The sequence below is a fragment of the Olea europaea genome, unplaced genomic scaffold, assembly GCF_002742605.1.
Source record: "Olea europaea var. sylvestris unplaced genomic scaffold, O_europaea_v1 scaffold1429, whole genome shotgun sequence".
In the NCBI taxonomy this organism is placed as follows: domain Eukaryota; kingdom Viridiplantae; phylum Streptophyta; class Magnoliopsida; order Lamiales; family Oleaceae; genus Olea; species Olea europaea.
This window is the reverse complement of record NW_019231824.1, coordinates 220,324-240,374: the sequence shown is the minus strand read 5'-3', so window position 1 is coordinate 240,374 and position 20,051 is coordinate 220,324. Positions and strand designations below refer to the sequence as shown.

Genomic DNA, 20,051 nt, shown 5'->3' with positions numbered 1-20,051 from the left:
ATTACCTCAGTTAGTTAACTTATGTATGAACTTTTCTATTGATTTTCCTTTCTTTAATGGGATTCCACGAGTTTCAGATATTTAAAAATTATGGAATAAAGGATTGAATATAAGATGAGTGTTTTATTTTAACTTAACTCATTTAACAAGTTTATGAAGGTCACTTATTATTTTCAATAGTGTGATTGAATATATATGAAAAAATAAAAATAAAAAAAGAAGAAGAAGAAAGAAAGAAAACGCATTATAGAACGATATATAAAACAATTTGATTCTCGACTTAGTTTCAAGAGTAGACATTTCTAGAGTAGTCACCTATCCATTTCTCCTACGTCCTTTATCAAATTGCTTGAAGCATCATTTTCATATAGGTAAACATGTGTAGTTAAAGCTTCATAGTGAAGTTATTCACTTTTTTCCTTTTTGTATTTAACGACTGTGGTTACACTTACTTTCATTTCTTTATTTAATATATTAACGATAATTAAATTCTCAAAGCTTCTTTAAATACTTACCTAACTATTTTTTTGGGAATGTCCCCCACTCAAAGGTTAGTTTAATAAGAAGGATTGTTTAGCATTAACTAGTGAAATAAAATCAAACAATATAGAGCAAATAATTACAAATAAAATTTTCAATCATTAATGGTATTACCATCATTGAAAGTCATTTCGATGGATATATAATTATTTATCATTGATCTCAAAAAGAATTATTAACATTAATATGATCATTTATTATCGACGTGTCTCGTCGACAATTGCTGACAATAACGTTGTTGATCACATTGTCGATGACATCGTTAATAATCATTAATGGTGTTTCGAATCCCCTTCTTGAAAGCCTAGTAGCGAGTTAATTTGCCAATTTAAACTGTTAGCATAAGAATTTACATGCCTTTAAAGATACGCTAATACAAGCAGTCTAACTCCCTACATGACAACATATCGACCATATCTATAGATAGTCGTAAAAATAATGTAATGAAAATACTATTATATATGTTATGTTCTAACTAGCGTGAAGCGTGATTGAAGCGTCCAACCTAGGATCTAGGCATGTAAAAAAGTAAACTCTTTTGTTGACCGCCTAATGCAAGTCTAGACGAACTCCGGTGCATAACTTTTTTTTTTTCTCTATTTTAGACACATTTTCTAGACAATTATACCTAATAATCAATGTGGGTATGGACATTAAAATTTAAAAAGTGTGTCAAGGCTACGTTCTTGGACACATTTTTCTCTTGAACTCATTGATCAAATTACTACTAAATATATTATTTAATGTCTTGGCCAATTTGATAATAGTTTAATATATTATATTTGTTCAGTTTGTTGCGGCAAAACTTTTTATCTTTTTCCGTTTTTAATTTTTTTCTTTATTAGTTTGAAATTTGAACCTTAAGAATTGAGAGTTAAGACTCTCCTAACTATTCAATTGAGAAAAAAAAAAAACTTTTTCATTTTAGATGTTTGGTATTTATTATTTATTCATTTATATAATAGTTAAAATAATAACAAAATATTAAAAATTAGAAACTATATAGACTCGTAAAGCTTGAAATTTGGCATTATTATCTAACCACACTTTATGCTGTTTAGAACATTATTATGCAATAATTTAAAGAAATTAACGTCTTAAATTCATTTAAGATAAGTAGAAATCTGAAAAAAAGATCTTTTCGTTAAAATATTTTCTAAAGCAGTTTCTTAAAAAACATGCAGCTCGTGTGAGTTCGAGTTTTAACATGAGGAAGTCGACTAGTTTGAGTGCACACACTTTGGTGTTCATTCGACGTAAGCTAACTTAAATACTTTTTGTGCAAGCACGGGATAATTAGGGGATGAACAATTAAGAATTTAGGGGGCCTTAGGTAAAATATTTTAGGGGGTCTTTAAGAAATAAGAATAAAAAATAAATAAAATTAAATGGATCAAATGATCACTAAAAAAATTCTATCAATAATCGATTATTATATTGTAGGTGATTGTGACAGAATTGAACATTTCTTGGTTATTTAGGACACAATTACCAACACTTATGGCATAAATAATTATCAACACATCTCATTAGTAATTATTGACGGCAATATCGTCTACGAGTTGTCAACAATCATGACGGTTCTTGAGTCATCGATCACCAACAAAGACGTTGCTAGTGTCATAGTCAGAAATTTATTTTTATTTTTAAATAAACTACGGACGAAATATTACTTCAGTTTGCTTAGCTATCTTATTATTTTTGTTTTTAATTATAATATTAATGTTGAATAAGTTATTTTTCTAATTTTTTGCATCATTACTGAAACAACTTTATGTCATTATATTTAGTAAAAATATCTTTATTACTTTATTTATAGACATTTTTTCATCGATAAAGTTTATATTTTATTTCGATTGCTTTATTTTGCAAAAATTTGTGTTGATAAAATAAATTTATGGAAATAAGTGCTTTTAATTATTATGAACGAAAATTTTTGGCTCGAATATTTCTAAAGTAAAACTATTTGAAAACATATTTATAAGTTTGGAGGTTTTACCTAATTGTGAGGCATTAGGCGACATTTCATTTCTATCTAATTCTTTGGAAATGATCAATTAAAACCCAAGCCAGATACAAGGAAGCGCCTGACTTTGAACATAAATAATATCTATCACTCTTAACCTTCCAACCGATCGATAGTCATGAACCTTTTAATAATATTATAAAGTTCTCATCGACCTCTTTGGCATCTATATTACCCCCATAGATAGGCCCGAGGTTCTGGCAATCAAGGATTGAGTCGCTGGTTCACTCCTCCAATCAGGTAGTCAAGCCTGAAAGCCAATCCCTAGATTGAGTCGACTCTAATTATATCTTTAGTCATGTGACTTCTGTTTTAACTGCAATTACTTTTCTTCAAACTAGTGAGGGATCGTACGTTGCATCTCTGCTATAACTTAATAATTTAATTTTGTAAAATTTATTATGTTTTTTGGAGCAAAGAAATTGGTAAGAAGAATTTGTCATATTAGTAGTTAGAAAAACTATAATAAATGCAATATTTTCAGGATTAGATTGTATATATTTATTTATGTTATTTGCATTATTTTAATAAAATGAGCATGCTTATGGTACAAATATAGGTTAAAAATATGAAAAATGAAAATGAACATATAGTTAAAAATTTCTTCACAACTAGATATGCATAGCTAACAATTTTAAAGAATCAAAGAAAGTACCATATTGACAAACTTTTTAACAGATGGTGAAAATTTGCTACGAAGAAATAGAAGCATTTGTCATCAATACATAGCCACAATTAGATGCTCAACAAACTAACTTCTAGTTTCTTTAACCCACTTCAAAACCTCCAAGTTGAATGTTTAAGAATTATCAGCAGCATCACAATTAACCTGCAAGTGCACCACTGTTTATGTGAGACCACTTGAAAGTAAATACCATAGCAATAGTTAGTCATGCATTAAAAATCAAATATCAACATTTCACTCAAAAACAGATTGCTAGATAATAAATCAAAAGTATTTGGTTGTACTTTAGATTTCAACGTTTCCCTAAACTAAGAAGTGTGAAATTAATATCCAACATTTTGAATACCATTATTTATTTAGAAAAGGTATTCCATGTCTCAAGAATCGAACCTTCACACTGCAGCTGCCAACAAAACGTGAGACAACCTCACTCCCATCTTTTACACCAATGAGCTATGCCTTGGGGATATATTGGATGATTAGGTTGTTTACTATACTTAGAATATTTTCTCTATTAGCAAAATGTAATGTCATTAATTAAATAAGTTACATTTTGATGTGACTGAAGCCTACTAAGAATTATATGCCCTAATGGTTAATATATTAAAAATTAATTAAGTCCAAACTACAAAAGTGCTTTATAATAAAGTAAGATCCTACTCCTGTCTAATCAAGCTTCTAAACAAATTTCAATGGCTAATGAAAAATAAAGAAGAAACTTTGGACATTATGCTTGTAATAATACTTTTTATTATGTTGTTATTTAATTAACTACGTCTTTATCAAATAGATACTCATTATGAACAATTATTTTGATGGAAAATAAAGTACCATTGTTAATAAGAAAAGATGAACCAAATTAGTTGAGAGAAAAACGAGTAATATATATAAAACTCAACTTTCATTATGTATTTATTTGGGACCATATGTGTCCTGTATATGCCCTTAGTATAAAATCTATTTTTTTCTAAAAGAAAAGACAAAAAGAAATCTCCTCTATCGAGAAAAAAGAACAACCAATCTTGTGGCCTATTTGTTAGAGCTTTTAAAAAGTCAAAAAACGAAGAAATTGTATTTGGACTTGTATGAATAATTTTTAAAAAAGTATTTTTTCTTATTAGAAGATTTTTTAACGAAAGTTAATCCATAGTAGCTTCCTTGAAAGCAAAAGTAAAAGTCTTGTCAAATGGATCCATAATCTTGTATTTTGTGTAAATTCATCGTTTTATTTTATTTTATTTAAATTGCATACTTTAAGACTATATATTATCTCAGTTAGTTAACTTATGTATGAACTTTTCTATTGATTTTCCTTTCTTTAATGGGATTCTACGAGTTTCAGATATTTAAAAATTATGGAATAAAGGATTGAATATAAGATGAGTGTTTTATTTTAACTTAACTCATTTAACAAGTTTATGAAGGTCACTTATTATTTTCAATAGTGTGGTTGAATATATATGAAAAAATAAAAATAGAAAAAGAAGAAGAAGAAAGAAAGAAAACGCATCATAGAACGATATATAAAACAATTTGATTCTCGACTTAGTTTCACGAGTAGACATTTCTAGAGTAGTCACCTATCCATTTCTCCTACGTCCTTTATCACATTGCTTGAAGCATCATTTTCATATAGGTAAACATGTGCAGTTAAAGCTTCATAGTGAAGTTATTCACTTTTTCCTTTTTGTATTTAACGACTGTGGTTACACTTACTTTCATTTCTTTATTTAATATATTAACGATAATTAAATTCTCAAAGCTTCTTTAAATACTTACCTAACTATTTTTTTGGGAATGTCCCCCACTCAAAGGTTAGTTTAATAAGAAGGATTGTTTAGCATTAACTAGTGAAATAAAATCAAACAATATAGAGCAAATAATTACAAATAAAATTTTCAATCATTAATGGTATTACCATCATTGAAAGTCATTTCGATGGATATATAATTATTTATCATAGATCTCAAAAAGAATTATTAACATTAATATGATCATTTATTATCGACGTGTCTCGTCGACAATTGCTGACAATAACGTTGTTGATCACATTGTCGATGACATCGTTAATAATCATTAATGGTGTTTCGAATCCCCCTTCTTGAAAGCCTAGTAGCGAGTTAATTTGCCAATTTAAACTGTTAGCATAAGAATTTACATGCCTTTAAAGATACGCTAATACAAGCAGTCTAACTCCCTACATGACAACATATCGACCATATCTATAGATAGTCGTAAAAATAATGTAATGAAAATACTATTATATATGTTATGTTCTAACTAGCGTGAAGCGTGATTGAAGCGTCCAACCTAGGGTCTAGGCATGTAAAAAAGTAAACTCTTTTGTTGACCGCCTAATGCAAGTCTAGACGAACTCCGGTGCATAACTTTTTTTTTTTCTCTATTTTAGACACATTTTCTAGACAATTATACCTAATAATCAATGTGGGTATGGACATTAAAATTTAAAAAGTGTGTCAAGGCTATGTTCTTGGACACATTTTTCTCTTGAACTCATTGATCAAATTAATACTAAATATATTATTTAATGTCTTGGCCAATTTGATAATAGTTTAATATATTATATTTGTTCAGTTTGTTGCGGCAAAACTTTTTATCTTTTTCCGTTTTTAATTTTTTTCTTTATTAGTTTGAAATTTGAACCTTAAGAATTGAGAGTTAAGACTCTCCTAACTATTCAATTGAGAAAAAAAAAAAACTTTTTCATTTTAGATGTTTGGTATTTATTATTTATTCATTTATATAATAGTTAAAATAATAACAAAATATTAAAAATTAGAAACTATATAGACTCGTAAAGCTTGAAATTTGGCATTATTATCTAACCACACTTTATGCTGTTTAGAACATTATTATGCAATAATTTAAAGAAATTAACGTCTTAAATTCATTTAAGATAAGTAGAAATCTGAAAAAAAGATCTTTTCGTTAAAATATTTTCTAAAGCAGTTTCTTAAAAAACATGCAGCTCGTGTGAGTTCGAGTTTTAACATGAGGAAGTCGACTAGTTTGAGTGCACACACTTTGGTGTTCATTCGACGTAAGCTAACTTAAATACTTTTTGTGCAAGCACGGGATAATTAGGGGATGAACAATTAAGAATTTAGGGGGCCTTAGGTAAAATATTTTAGGGGGTCTTTAAGAAATAAGAATAAAAAATAAATAAAATTAAATGGATCAAATGATCACTAAAAAAATTCTATCAATAATCGATTATTATATTGTAGGTGATTGTGACAGAATTGAACATTTCTTGGTTATTTAGGACACAATTACCAACACTTATGGCATAAATAATTATCAACACATCTCATTAGTAATTATTGACGGCAATATCGTCTACGAGTTGTCAACAATCATGACGGTTCTTGAGTCATCGATCACCAACAAAGACGTTGCTAGTGTCATAGTCAGAAATTTATTTTTATTTTTAAATAAACTACGGACGAAATATTACTTCAGTTTGCTTAGCTATCTTATTATTTTTGTTTTTAATTATAATATTAATGTTGAATAAGTTATTTTTCTAATTTTTTGCATCATTACTGAAACAACTTTATGTCATTATATTTAGTAAAAATATCTTTATTACTTTATTTATAGACATTTTTTCATCGATAAAGTTTATATTTTATTTCGATTGCTTTATTTTGCAAAAATTTGTGTTGATAAAATAAATTTATGGAAATAAGTGCTTTTAATTATTATGAACGAAAATTTTTGGCTCGAATATTTCTAAAGTAAAACTATTTGAAAACATATTTATAAGTTTGGAGGTTTTACCTAATTGTGAGGCATTAGGCGACATTTCATTTCTATCTAATTCTTTGGAAATGATCAATTAAAACCCAAGCCAGATACAAGGAAGCGCCTGACTTTGAACATAAATAATATCTATCACTCTTAACCTTCCAACCGATCGATAGTCATGAACCTTTTAATAATATTATAAAGTTCTCATCGACCTCTTTGGCATCTATATTACCCCCATAGATAGGCCCGAGGTTCTGGCAATCAAGGATTGAGTCGCTGGTTCACTCCTCCAATCAGGTAGTCAAGCCTGAAAGCCAATCCCTAGATTGAGTCGACTCTAATTATATCTTTAGTCATGTGACTTCTGTTTTAACTGCAATTACTTTTCTTCAAACTAGTGAGGGATCGTACGTTGCATCTCTGCTATAACTTAATAATTTAATTTTGTAAAATTTATTATGTTTTTTGGAGCAAAGAAATTGGTAAGAAGAATTTGTCATATTAGTAGTTAGAAAAACTATAATAAATGCAATATTTTCAGGATTAGATTGTATATATTTATTTATGTTATTTGCATTATTTTAATAAAATGAGCATGCTTATGGTACAAATATAGGTTAAAAATATGAAAAATGAAAATGAACATATAGTTAAAAATTTCTTCACAACTAGATATGCATAGCTAACAATTTTAAAGAATCAAAGAAAGTACCATATTGACAAACTTTTTAACAGATGGTGAAAATTTGCTACGAAGAAATAGAAGCATTTGTCATCAATACATAGCCACAATTAGATGCTCAACAAACTAACTTCTAGTTTCTTTAACCCACTTCAAAACCTCCAAGTTGAATGTTTAAGAATTATCAGCAGCATCACAATTAACCTGCAAGTGCACCACTGTTTATGTGAGACCACTTGAAAGTAAATACCATAGCAATAGTTAGTCATGCATTAAAAATCAAATATCAACATTTCACTCAAAAACAGATTGCTAGATAATAAATCAAAAGTATTTGGTTGTACTTTAGATTTCAACGTTTCCCTAAACTAAGAAGTGTGAAATTAATATCCAACATTTTGAATACCATTATTTATTTAGAAAAGGTAAACTATTAATAACAGCATTCTGATACTTCTTGAGCTGAATATCAAAATGTGATCTTGTTATTACATTTATGAACTTCACAAAAAGAAACAAAAAAAAAAAAAAAAAAAAAAAAAAAAAAAATTAAAAATGATACGGATGCTAGAGATTCTATAATACAGAATAAATAAAGGTTCAACTGGTTTTTATTTATCTATATTTGGAATAAATTGCGCTCATAGCTCATATTGTTGCTTGAAAGCGCCTCCATAAATATTGATTCAACTTATATTCGAGGATAAGACTTTAGCATGATATTATAAGAGTTTAGTAATTAAAATTTCTGAACACAAATATATATTCTATGCCAGATAGAAGGAACACTGTACTAAGAAATATTACATATTGGGTGTGATATTACTTGCCTAGTAGCCCCCAAGCCCAATATTATGTGGGAATGTGGTGCAATTATAGACATTGTTGTGTCTATGAACAACATTAGACCTACAAATCATAGGAATCCCTAGACGTGTAGATAGAGACCTCCTCTAGAAGACGTTCACCATGTTAACCCAGTCTACAACGATAGTATGTGGAAGTGGTGTACTTCCACCACCGCTTAATATGTTCCTTGCATAAAATATTCTTTTATAAGAAGCATAAAATCTTAATTATCCTTTTACTTTTAATAGACGCTACCAAAGGATAACATCTTGAAGTCTTATACTCACGCTATGGCAAATAGATTTTTTTAAAACTATAATCAACAAGATGCACACATTTGATGAATCATATCAAAACATGTTTGATATTATGCAAGTAATATCACGTGAACGTGCCTCATCCGTTCAAATTAGAGACAAATTGGAATCTGCACAAACTTGGTCAACATAGTTTCATTCTCGACTTAATGAGTAAAAATATGAAATTGTGAAACTTATGTCCATTTCTTACATTCTAATAAATTACTAAATACAAAATGTACTTGTAAACAATATATAGATTCTTTTCAAGTTTACAGAATACATTTACAAAGTCACAAGGTGGCAATAGAACGACAAATTTGGGGGAGGGTGTAAAAATGTATATGATACGTATTGTTTAGAAAAAGAGTTAATATATAAATAAACAATATAAATAAAACAAATGGAAATTAGATTGAAAAGCTCTATGTGTCAGTTCTTAATGAAGTTTCTCTAACGACAACTTCAACAAAGATGAGGCCAAGTGCAAAATAATCCAACCTTGTGAGTTTGAACTACTACAAGAAATTGCATTTATGCCTTGTTAACATATTTGGTTTGTCAAACTCCAAGACAGGTTAAAAAAAGAAAAATCTTCTCTTATAATCTTACCATTTTAGGACTTCCCATCCCCACCTTTTAGGGTTAACAGCAGCAATATTTCCAACGCAAAAATGAAATATACCCTAGATTTTTCCCTTCGTAAGAAAGCTAACATTTCAAGTGGATAAATAACTATAGAACACAGAAACAATATTTTGTTACTCGTATAATCATACATTTCTTTGCTAGGAATTGAGCTGTAGTTATTTGAAATTATTTATTCATCGAAACAATATCGTAGTTCAAACATACAAGATAATGTGCTGCAAAAAGATTTCATTTGGCTAAGACATTTCATGTACCTATGAGAAAAGCAATTTTAAGAAACTATCCAACTGTCTGAGTATATACAACTCTCAATTCGAATCTACAAAGAAAAGTCACATTTTTAACCCCAAACACATCAGTGCATAAGCTAACACAACATCCACACAGATTTATGGAAAAACACAAATGCAGAAGTCTCATTTACGTTAGAGACAATAGTCCAATCAAACGTAGATTGATTCATAATGAAAACCAAATGAGCTTAATGAGTAGCTAACAATACAACATATTGGATAAAAAAAAAAATTGTATGAACGATCAAAAGATTAAGCCATAACACACCAGAAGCTGCTAGTCTTTGAATTAAATGCATGATAATTTTGAAAAGATATTTCAAGATATAACCATTGTAAGAATGCCTAGTTTTTTACGTTTTCATTGATCAGTATAAATAAAACTAAAAGAGTGCAAATAATTCATCAACAAAATGGGACAAATAAGTAAAGTGGGGAGGGGGGGGGGGGNGCAAAAAAAAAAAAAAAAAAAAAAAGGTCTACCTAAAAGAAAATATTTTTACTTTCTGTTTTCAATTAGGTTTTCTGCTAGTTTCCTCTAACAAAATTCTATTACCATATTTTCTAATAGTCCACAAAACTGCCTCACCTACTTGTTTGTAACTCTATATGAATTCATGGAATCTAACTCAACATCTACCTATATGGTGCTGTGTAATTCAAGAATATTGGGGCTTATTATATCTAAAGCTTCACAAAGTCCGGTCCTTGTTACCAAATTGCAACTATCATTGCCTCAAAAAGCTGCTTTAGTAAAATGCAACAAGTATATTTTTGACAAAGAACCAACCATGAATATACATTTTGAGTAAACTCAATGTCATGACTTCGCACAAATATAATTGTTTAGATGCTAATCCAAAATATCACTTAATAGCTTATTAAAAGAAGTTCATATAAAACTATTTAATCCCTCGTGGATATGTAATCATATGCACACTTTTGAACGACTTTGTTGTTCTCATTTAATTTTAACTTCATTCACTACACAGAAAGCAATTGAATTTCACTTTCATACATTACGTGACATGTCTATACTCCTGTGACCTTGAGGAAAGTAGAAGAGCTTATCTCCAACATGCAACATGTTAGGTATGGGACAGGTACAATCGAGCAATAGTGACATACAAATTGCTTCTTCCTCAATTAAATATATAAATCCTGATATTATTATAATGTATAATAAAGGACTTGAAATTAGAATTATTTGCCAATGAAGGGCTAATATTTTGTACATTATAATGTTATACCTGAGGTTCGGGATTACCTTCCTAAGGCTTGGGATAAACTCCCTGAGGCTAGTCAATGGGCCACTTAATATTCTTTTGCAAAAGGATGAACTTTTGCTCAATACCATACCTTAAATGTGAAAAATATAAATTCAATACATCATAAAGTCCAAAAATAAATTTGAAAGAAATCATATTACAATTAAATTCTTAAAGATTATTACCATGGTTTCCAGCAGCAATATCGGGATGGCTACAAATTTTGACTGAATTGTACTGCTTGTTTGTTGGAGTAGGTTCACCAGATAGAGTATAAGCATCATACATGACCTAATCAAGAGAAATAATCAAGGTATGATCTAAAAACATATAAGCAAACTTCAAACCGACATAATTAAATGCGTAACTGATGATAGTAAGAAGCAACTTAGCGATGTATTATTTCTCCTTCATAATGGATCTTTGAAAATTGCTTGGAGACTGTATCATTCAGTAGTAGAATGAGTAAAAAGTTCGTAGAAGTGAGAAGTATACCTTGGATGAGTTGGATGCCATCTTAAATTCCAATCCATTCATCACAAGGATGTTTTCCATAGCCACGTTCATAGAAGATTCATCAAGATTGGCAAATTTACACATGTTTCTGCACGTGCATCACAAGCAACACTAGACAACAAAATCGATCAATTAAAATGTCATTAAACTAATGAAAATATTTATAGTTTCTTGAGCTCATGAAAAAAAATACAAGAATTATACGGTGCATACCATCCAAATAAAATAGTTATGTCACATGAGATATTCCTGCTACTGACTCATCCTTTTAGACAGACACTGTTAATAGTGGCTAAACCTTTTCCTATCTTTCTTTCTAATAAGTAGATTGTCACAATTTTCTATATTGTGTAACTTGAAAAATAATAATGATACCTCTTTGCAAATGACTCATTTCTGTCACAAACAACTGATAGATAATCATTGTGTAGATAGTTTACAAAATTAGGGTTCATGGAATCTACCATAACTTCAGACTTCTCATTTCCATCATTCATAAACAAATGTTTCAATGAAGATGTCCCATTAATGCCATAAAAACACATTTTTCTAATGTCTCTATTTCATTGAAGAAGAGAAACTTTCAGTTTGTGAAAATGCTGACATAACCTAAAACAAATAGACCAAGGGGCATACAAACATAAGAATAGACACTTGGTATAATTAGCATGTGTCTAACCAAATTATATATTAAAGAAGGGGAAATGAAGGATACCTAGATCTGATTTGGAGTTAGGCTAGGGAGTTTCTCTGTCAAGCGATTGAACATTGGCGATTTTGGACTAAAAATAGCCCAATCGTGGGAAGAAGCCATGAAAAATCAACAACCGGAGATGTAAAATTAAATTAAACCTCAATCATTAGCCAATTGAAATCATATTTAAATTAATTATTGATAAAAAACTATATAAAAAAAAATTCAAACTTACTCATTGAGAAAGATGATCTGGGATGGGAGTTGAAGAGACGTAGGCTTTGGACTCGGGTAGAAAATCGGAGTCGACCTTTCCGTAATCGATGAAACCATAACAAGACATTGAAAAGAAAGACAAAATTGAACAAAAAATAGAAAAGAAAGAAGAAGAAAGGAGAGGACCTGTAAAATATGTTATGTAAAGAATAGAGTAAAAGGCATGGGAGGTTGTGTGAAGAAATGGAGAAAGAGTGTGAGAAGGAAAAGATGTCATGCTTGAGAAAAAAAGAAGAAGAAGAAGGTAAAATTGATGTAAAAATGACATAAGCATGATGCCTTATGAATAGTGTTACAACTTTCCTCTTTTATATATTGTAGTGATATCATGAAGATGGAAATCTTGAAGCATGAGGAATAGATGATAAAGCATTAAAATTTTTTGATTATCCTCACCCTGAATTTGATGCACTTCCCAAGTATGAAGTTTTGCAAACCCTTGATAACATGACAATTTCAAGTGTTGGAATGTGAAAGCGAAATTATTCAAAAATTAAAAATTTCTTTAATTCAATAAACAAGACTGTCTAAATGTTCACGTGTATGTTATATCAATAATAAAGAATTCGAAGTTTTACCTAAATTTGATGATCAATTCTTGCATTAATTTTGAATCACGAACTTCCAGATTATAATTCCAAGAACTCGATACTTCAAACCTCCAAGTCTTTTATAGTATTCTCCAAAGTCAAGATTACACCTTTGAGTGGGCAAATTCTTTTAATTAAATTAATATACTAATTTTTGAACTGGACAATTGAATATGATGAGAAAATAATTATTACTTTTATCTAAATTTTAACACCATGGAATTATATATTATGATAATTGTAGGATTTCCTATTCAATCCCCATCCGATGTCTAGATTCCATCTAATCTCTATTTATAAAGATAGAATAGTTCCAATCCTAATACAATAATAATTTCATATTCAAATAAAAGTTCTAATTAAAATTCAAGTAGGAGTTTTAGTTAAAATCTAAATCCAATTAGTTTACATTTAACTACATGTGTAGTCCTAGAATTTCAATTACAATTATAATTAAGTTTACAACCTTTATAATAATTATTACTAAGTACAAAATTATATTATAATTACAATTAAGCCTACAACTATTATAATTACTGTAATTAAGTTTCAATACTTTATAAAGCTATCATAGAGACCTGATCGGACATATATTGTTCAAATCCAATAATTAGATCCTATCTAATCGATTCTAGATCACTCAATCTAATTATTAATCTTTATTTTTTTCACTAAAGGCAAAAGACTAAACTCTTGGAATATATAAGATCATAAAATCCAATAAATCTGTAATACTTTCCTCTGACCCGCCATATATTTATTTTATCCACATCTGAGATTCGATAATTAGGTATCAGCATAAATGATCATTTTTTCTTCTAATTATTCTCACTGACTTAAGTATCATTTTCTTTAACGGTAATGTGAACTAATTACAGATATCTAAATTTAGCCGTCGCTAAACACTAAGCTCAAATTTTAACCGTTCAACAGAAAATACTTAAATGGTCACTCTACCTATTTTTCGGGGTGACGGTTCCCAACATGAATTTATGTTCTTGACTCTGTTCATTCTCAAGTTCTCAACTCATCAAAATATTTGACAAATCAAATTGATCTCACCCATTGATAGGTTAAATAATCATTAAAATCACGAAAAGATATACATAATCATGTAAAAGGATTTAGATGAAATACACAGCGGTTAAGTGGAATTTAATTTTTCGCACGGTCATGCTATAGAATTAAACTTGGCACGTGGTCCATTCAATACACTTCAAGTATACTAGCGTCATCTTTATCTATTTCTGTGACAAATCATAAACTTGAATAGTGAATCAATCAACACCACAATCTTTCAATACAAGGTGCCAACCCCTATATATTGGTTGTGTAAAGAGGAGGTTCCAAAAATATTAGATATTACAACAATAAAATGTGCAGTAATATAAGATCGAAAAAACAGAATTAGAGATCTCATTAAAAAATGCCCTAAGGCAGTAACAAATTGAAGAATCGCCCAAGAATATAAGTGCTTCTGTTTCCAAAACAACCCATTGCCAAAATCGATCTTTAACCAAGGCTTAGAAATTAGCGTGTTTTGCACTCAGTCCGGATTCACACAAGATCATAGAAGATTCGATCTTCTCACTTCAAAAAGGGTTCACACAAGAACACACAACACTTTTCAGTAAAAGAATCACTCAAGATTTTACAACCATATTTGAGAAAGTGATGAAAATCAAATGAGATCTTTGATTTTTAGAGAAATGAAGAAGAAGAACTCAAACAGCCAAGGTTTGAGAGAAGTCTCTGGAAACAGAAAAAATCACGCGTCTCAACCTTAGGGCTCCCTTTTATACGAGTCACCAAATGGTCAGTTATCCAATAGACATGAAGTTGACACATGGTATCATCATGGACGTCGATTAGAAGAAACACGATTTTAAGATGATATCACGTTTTTAACAAACTAGCCACCGCTTTAAAAAATAACAAGGAAAAAATCAGTTGGTCAACTCACACAATTGCATCATTGTGCCACTGCCTTTCAGGTTGTGAACAAATTGTTTATGATTAAAATATAAGTTGTATTACACTGTACTTTTCAACGCAAATACCCAACTTAAATTATCTCAAGTGATTATAAGCACTTCAATTCGCGTGCTCAATAATAAATAATGCAATAAATAAAATCACAATTTATTTATATAAATTATTATTTTATCATATCAAAATATACTGTATGGGCACACAACCCAACATAAAAAGTAAGGAAATGGACTAAAACTAGTACTATATTGTTGATGGTGCTATTTTACCAATAAGCTTAATATGTTAATTACAATCGACTAGAAAACTAAACAATCCCAGTTGAAAAATATTGATGGAAATTCAATTAGAGTAAAATCCAACATACACACACAATAACATTTTTCACTATTTATTGATAAATACAGATGAATTTCATGCCCAAATCCAAATTGCATTAGTTCTTACTATCAGAGCAACAAATGGTAGGTTTCTATTCAAAAAATATAATAATGAGAAGATTTTCACTATGCAAAGTCAAGTGGTTTCTTGGACATGAGAAAATCTCAGAAACGAAAAAGTTTGGGACATATATATATGATGGGAATCATCTTTGGACCCTACTAATATTGATCATATAATCATATACGTATATCTCATAATTACATTATCTTAAGAAAAAGATGAGGATATTATCAATGAGTGCATATAAATTAATTTTTAGAAGCTAAGTAATCATGCTGATTGCCATTGTGAAATTTTAGCTGGGTCACGCATAAAAAGCTTGAGAAGCTGATAATGGAGAAGACTAGATATTAGGAGCGCTGCTAAAGTGTTCCAAACGAGTGGATGCATTCCATCTTTATTTTCGGCTTCAATTTTTTTTAGATGTTCTGAATATGTTAGATTGAACAAAATTAAACACGAGTGATTAATTTATATGTCATGTCTAAAATCTACAAGATAAATTATTAATATTATTATATTTTGCGTAAGCTTCTATAAAAGGAGAAATATGGTCACTAGGAGAGCCACACGGGGTCGTGCGAGGCCCACCAACACTGATCCCAATATTTCTTTTTTTCTTCCAAAATTTAAGCTTTTATTCTTCATCCCCCTTTTCAGCGTATCGTGCAATTTTTCTTCCATATCATCATTTAATTTTTCATCCTTCTGAATACTAAGGACTTTGCAAAGTGATGTATTGAAATATTTTCATTACTACTGCAACTTAATTTTGGCCAAAGTATGAGTCTTCCCTCTTCTGCGTTTTCATTTTTTGCTGTATGTGACGTGTTTTTGTTTCCTCTAACAAATATATACGCATATGTGAACATTTAGTACCAAAAAAAAANTTCATTTTTTGCTGTATGTGACGTGTTTTTGTTTCCTCTAACAAATATATACGCATATGTGAACATTTAGTACCAAAAAAAAATGTCAATCATATTTTTTACTCGGTATTAATGATGTAAGAGGATCCGAGTCGAGTGATACTGATTTGTCAGATAGCACGATGATGATGGTGCTGAGATACCATGAGATGGCGGATCGGCGCAAAGATGGAAAGTGAATCATCATTATTTCCTTAATTAGGAGAATTTGACGTGTTTTTGGTAATTTGGCCATAACTTTGGCTACGGTTATCGGAATCGCTATTATGACCCTAATTCAGAAAGCTCTCTTCGGCGCGCATGTCGTGGTCACCCAGCTATGCTCGGTGGACGTCAATTTCGAGCCCAAAATTCACTGTTTTCCTTTTCAAAATTCAATTTTAAGTTATTTTTTACTATTTATGATAATATTTCGTTTTCTTTTTTCCATATGTTAGAAAACTCGAATTGAGCCAAATTTTTGGCAACTTATTTCTTTTACTTAATATTTTATTTTGGTATAATTTTGAGATTTTGCCATTTTTGATAATTTTCCTATAATTTCGTATTTTGCAACTATTTAACCCGACTTGTGGGTTAGTTTTCATCATTCTGCATTATTAATAATATTGAGTTGAATTCAGAGTATTTTCTCTGATTTTTTGGGCGTTTTCTGTCGTTCTTTTCTTGTGAATCATCTGCTACAACAAGCCAATAGGATAATCACTATCCTACTCGGCGTCAATTAAACACTGCATATGATAATGTATAATTTTTACTTTAATTTTCTTATTTAATACGTCACTGTAGCTCCAGGGCTACAGGGACCATGGTACTATGAGTTAAAAAAGTTTATATCTCCATGGAAGGATCCTTCAATCAAGGCACCAATAAACCAATTTCATTAATTAATCAACTTATTTTACAAATGGTGGCCAGCAACACAAATTGGTGGGACTCTACCGCATGCAAAGACCCTTTTCCTCCCCCAACCCCACCCCCGATTCCCCACCACACTCCACTCCTTAATATTACTTCGTCACTTGGTCTTACACTAGGATTGTGTCTCTATAGCCTCACTAGACTAGGTCCCCAGATTCTCCACAAATGGAGTTCCCAATTGACAGGAACAAGGAAACAAAATTGTATCTACATATTGTAACATCTTTTTTGACATGAATCTTCTCAATTTTAATAGGTAATTATATTACACTTTATGTTTCCAACTTTTTTCATCACACGATTCTCATCCTTAATCTTTAATTATCACATCTTGTAATTAATAATATCAAAAACCATTTTACGTGATTTTTGTAATTATATAATGAACACACTTTTTTTTAGTTTGAAGACAAATTTAAGTATTATAAATAAAGATTTATAATTTTATTGTTAATAATGGATGCAAGAGAAAGAAAATACTATATAAATTTTTAAAATTAATAAAATAATAAAAAACGTAAAATGTTCTAAAATTTAATAAATAGGGTGTGCCTTTTATTTAAATGGGAGTATTTTGTATGTACAACTATTTATACTCGCATATTTTGTTATAAATTAGAGAGGAAGTAGAAGAAAAATAGGTGGAACGAGTAGAATTTTGTTCATAATGAGAATCAAAGTACTAGACTTATAGGTAGGAACTAAGACAGCAAGAACACAATAGTCATCATAATTAGGACTGAAGGGACATAATGATCATTCAAGTATTTATTTTACAATACTTCCCCCTTAAATGACTAGTTACCTAATATATGTCTCCTTAAAAATCTTATTTGATAAAATTAGTGGGACAAAAATATTAAATGAAAGTTTCATTCATTTTTTTTGGAGCATTAAAACAAGTGCTTGTTAATAAAACTCTGTCAAAAAAATCTAATAGGATAAAGGGAAAAAGAGTACAACAACTCTCTTGATGTTGATCATCGAAGATCTTTTCATCCATGGATTCATACCTTGTGTTCCAATTTCCTAAATGTAGACGTCGACAACATTTTTGTGAATAAATAAGTCACATTGTCACTTGAATGAATTTGTTGAACATATCATCAATCTTTCTGAAGCTCATGTATGTAGAAGAAGTTTAGAGAAATATGTTTTGTCATGTCTCATTTGATATAGCCTCATTCAAGTTGTGCAATCAAGTTGCATTTTCTTCATATAATATATTTATCTATCATTTTTTACTTTATTCAACATGATAATCTATTGAAAAATAAGATTTGTTAATTTTCTTCCACAGTTTCTTATATAATTTATAATGTGTGAGAGCAAAACAATAAAGTTACATTGAAGGTAAATGTCTCGTAGGTTATGGACATTCATTAGATAAATAATATTCCTCTTTAAAAACCTTGGAAAAATTGTTGAAAAAATTCTATTGAAGAAGAAAGAGAATATTATTCCTTTAAACACGTTAAACAAGTTGCCTCATTAAAAACTTTGCCATGAAACCCAATGGAAAAAATCTTGATAAAGACAAAAATAATACAATGCATTTTTACTCCACTTGCAATATGTGTTCTATGCATATTAAATCATTCAAGATTTTATATAAATAGGATCAATAGACATGTTAGATGGGCTGGTTATAACCATATTTATTAGACACTCGTCATTTTATCCATTGATAGGCCAAAAAAATATAGAGTTGAGATTACATCAACCACATACAAGTCTTTGGAAAATTCATTATGTTAAGAGTCGTGCATTATATGTTACGACTTTATTTTTCTCATTTTCTCTTCACATAAACCTACACCTTTAAGTGTTCGGACTACAGTTCCTGAAATTTCTAGTACATTCAATTTTGTGTGGATTGCATTCTTTTGTTTGTCTAATTATTTCCATTTTGGTATTTTTTGAAAAATTTCCTTTAATATCCTCGCCATTCTTCATAATATGAAATGCTTCATTATGTACAAAAGTGTTGTAAACCATTTTCTCTCCTCGTTTCTTTCCTCCATAACAATATAACTTATTGAAATATTTCAATTTTTAATATTTCAGGTATTGGACTTTTTATAGAGTATTACCAATTGTTATGTTTATATACTCTCCAATAGTATATGCCTCCTAAATGACTTTATTATTTGTTCCAATTTTTCTTTTGAGATTTTTGTCTTGGCGTCGAATGTCATCAGGCTTTAACACTCATAGATTTATTAAATATAATGTTAATAGATTGTCCTTACAAAAATGTTAGTTTGAGTCGGAGCATTTAAAGTTGTGTGCGAGATATTGTCAATCTTTTTGATGGGTAAATGCATCTAAATAAATTATATTTTGAATTTTTGGCTCAAATTGTCTTGTGCAAGGATCTAAAAATTATAATGATGTATTATGTTTATTATTTCTAACTTCTTATTTCCTCCTACCAAAGATGAGAAAATTTTCCAATCAAAATAACAGTAGACAAACCATGTTATAAAGTATCTTGCATTAGAATTTCAGAAATTTTATAAAGATTCAAAATAAGCATGTATTCTCATATTTCTTTAAAGTTTATTATATTGCACTGTGATGAACGATTGTGTGTGTATATATATATATATATATGTGTGT

The 20,051-nt window shown here is 29.5% G+C and overlaps 1 protein-coding gene across 2 annotated transcripts; it reads right to left on the bottom strand.

Annotated features, from left to right (window-relative positions):
* Positions 1-7,686: 7,686 nt before the first annotated feature.
* On the bottom strand, positions 7,687-12,803 carry LOC111375888 (glutamine synthetase nodule isozyme-like). 2 transcript variants are annotated; one of them, XM_022998801.1, is made up of 6 exons: positions 12,513-12,803; positions 12,299-12,365; positions 11,563-11,694; positions 11,253-11,358; positions 11,050-11,158; positions 7,687-7,911 (listed from the first exon to the last, which is right to left on the bottom strand). In XM_022998801.1, the coding sequence occupies exons 3-6, from the start codon at positions 11,665-11,667 to the stop codon at positions 7,860-7,862; spliced, it is 372 nt and encodes a 123-aa protein (XP_022854569.1). In that variant the 5' UTR covers positions 11,668-11,694; positions 12,299-12,365; positions 12,513-12,803; the 3' UTR covers positions 7,687-7,859. The 2 variants fall into 2 exon arrangements, with proteins under 2 accessions (XP_022854569.1, XP_022854570.1); XM_022998802.1 differs by having other exon boundaries at positions 11,067-11,158; positions 12,513-12,801.
* Positions 12,804-20,051: the final 7,248 nt, after the last annotated feature.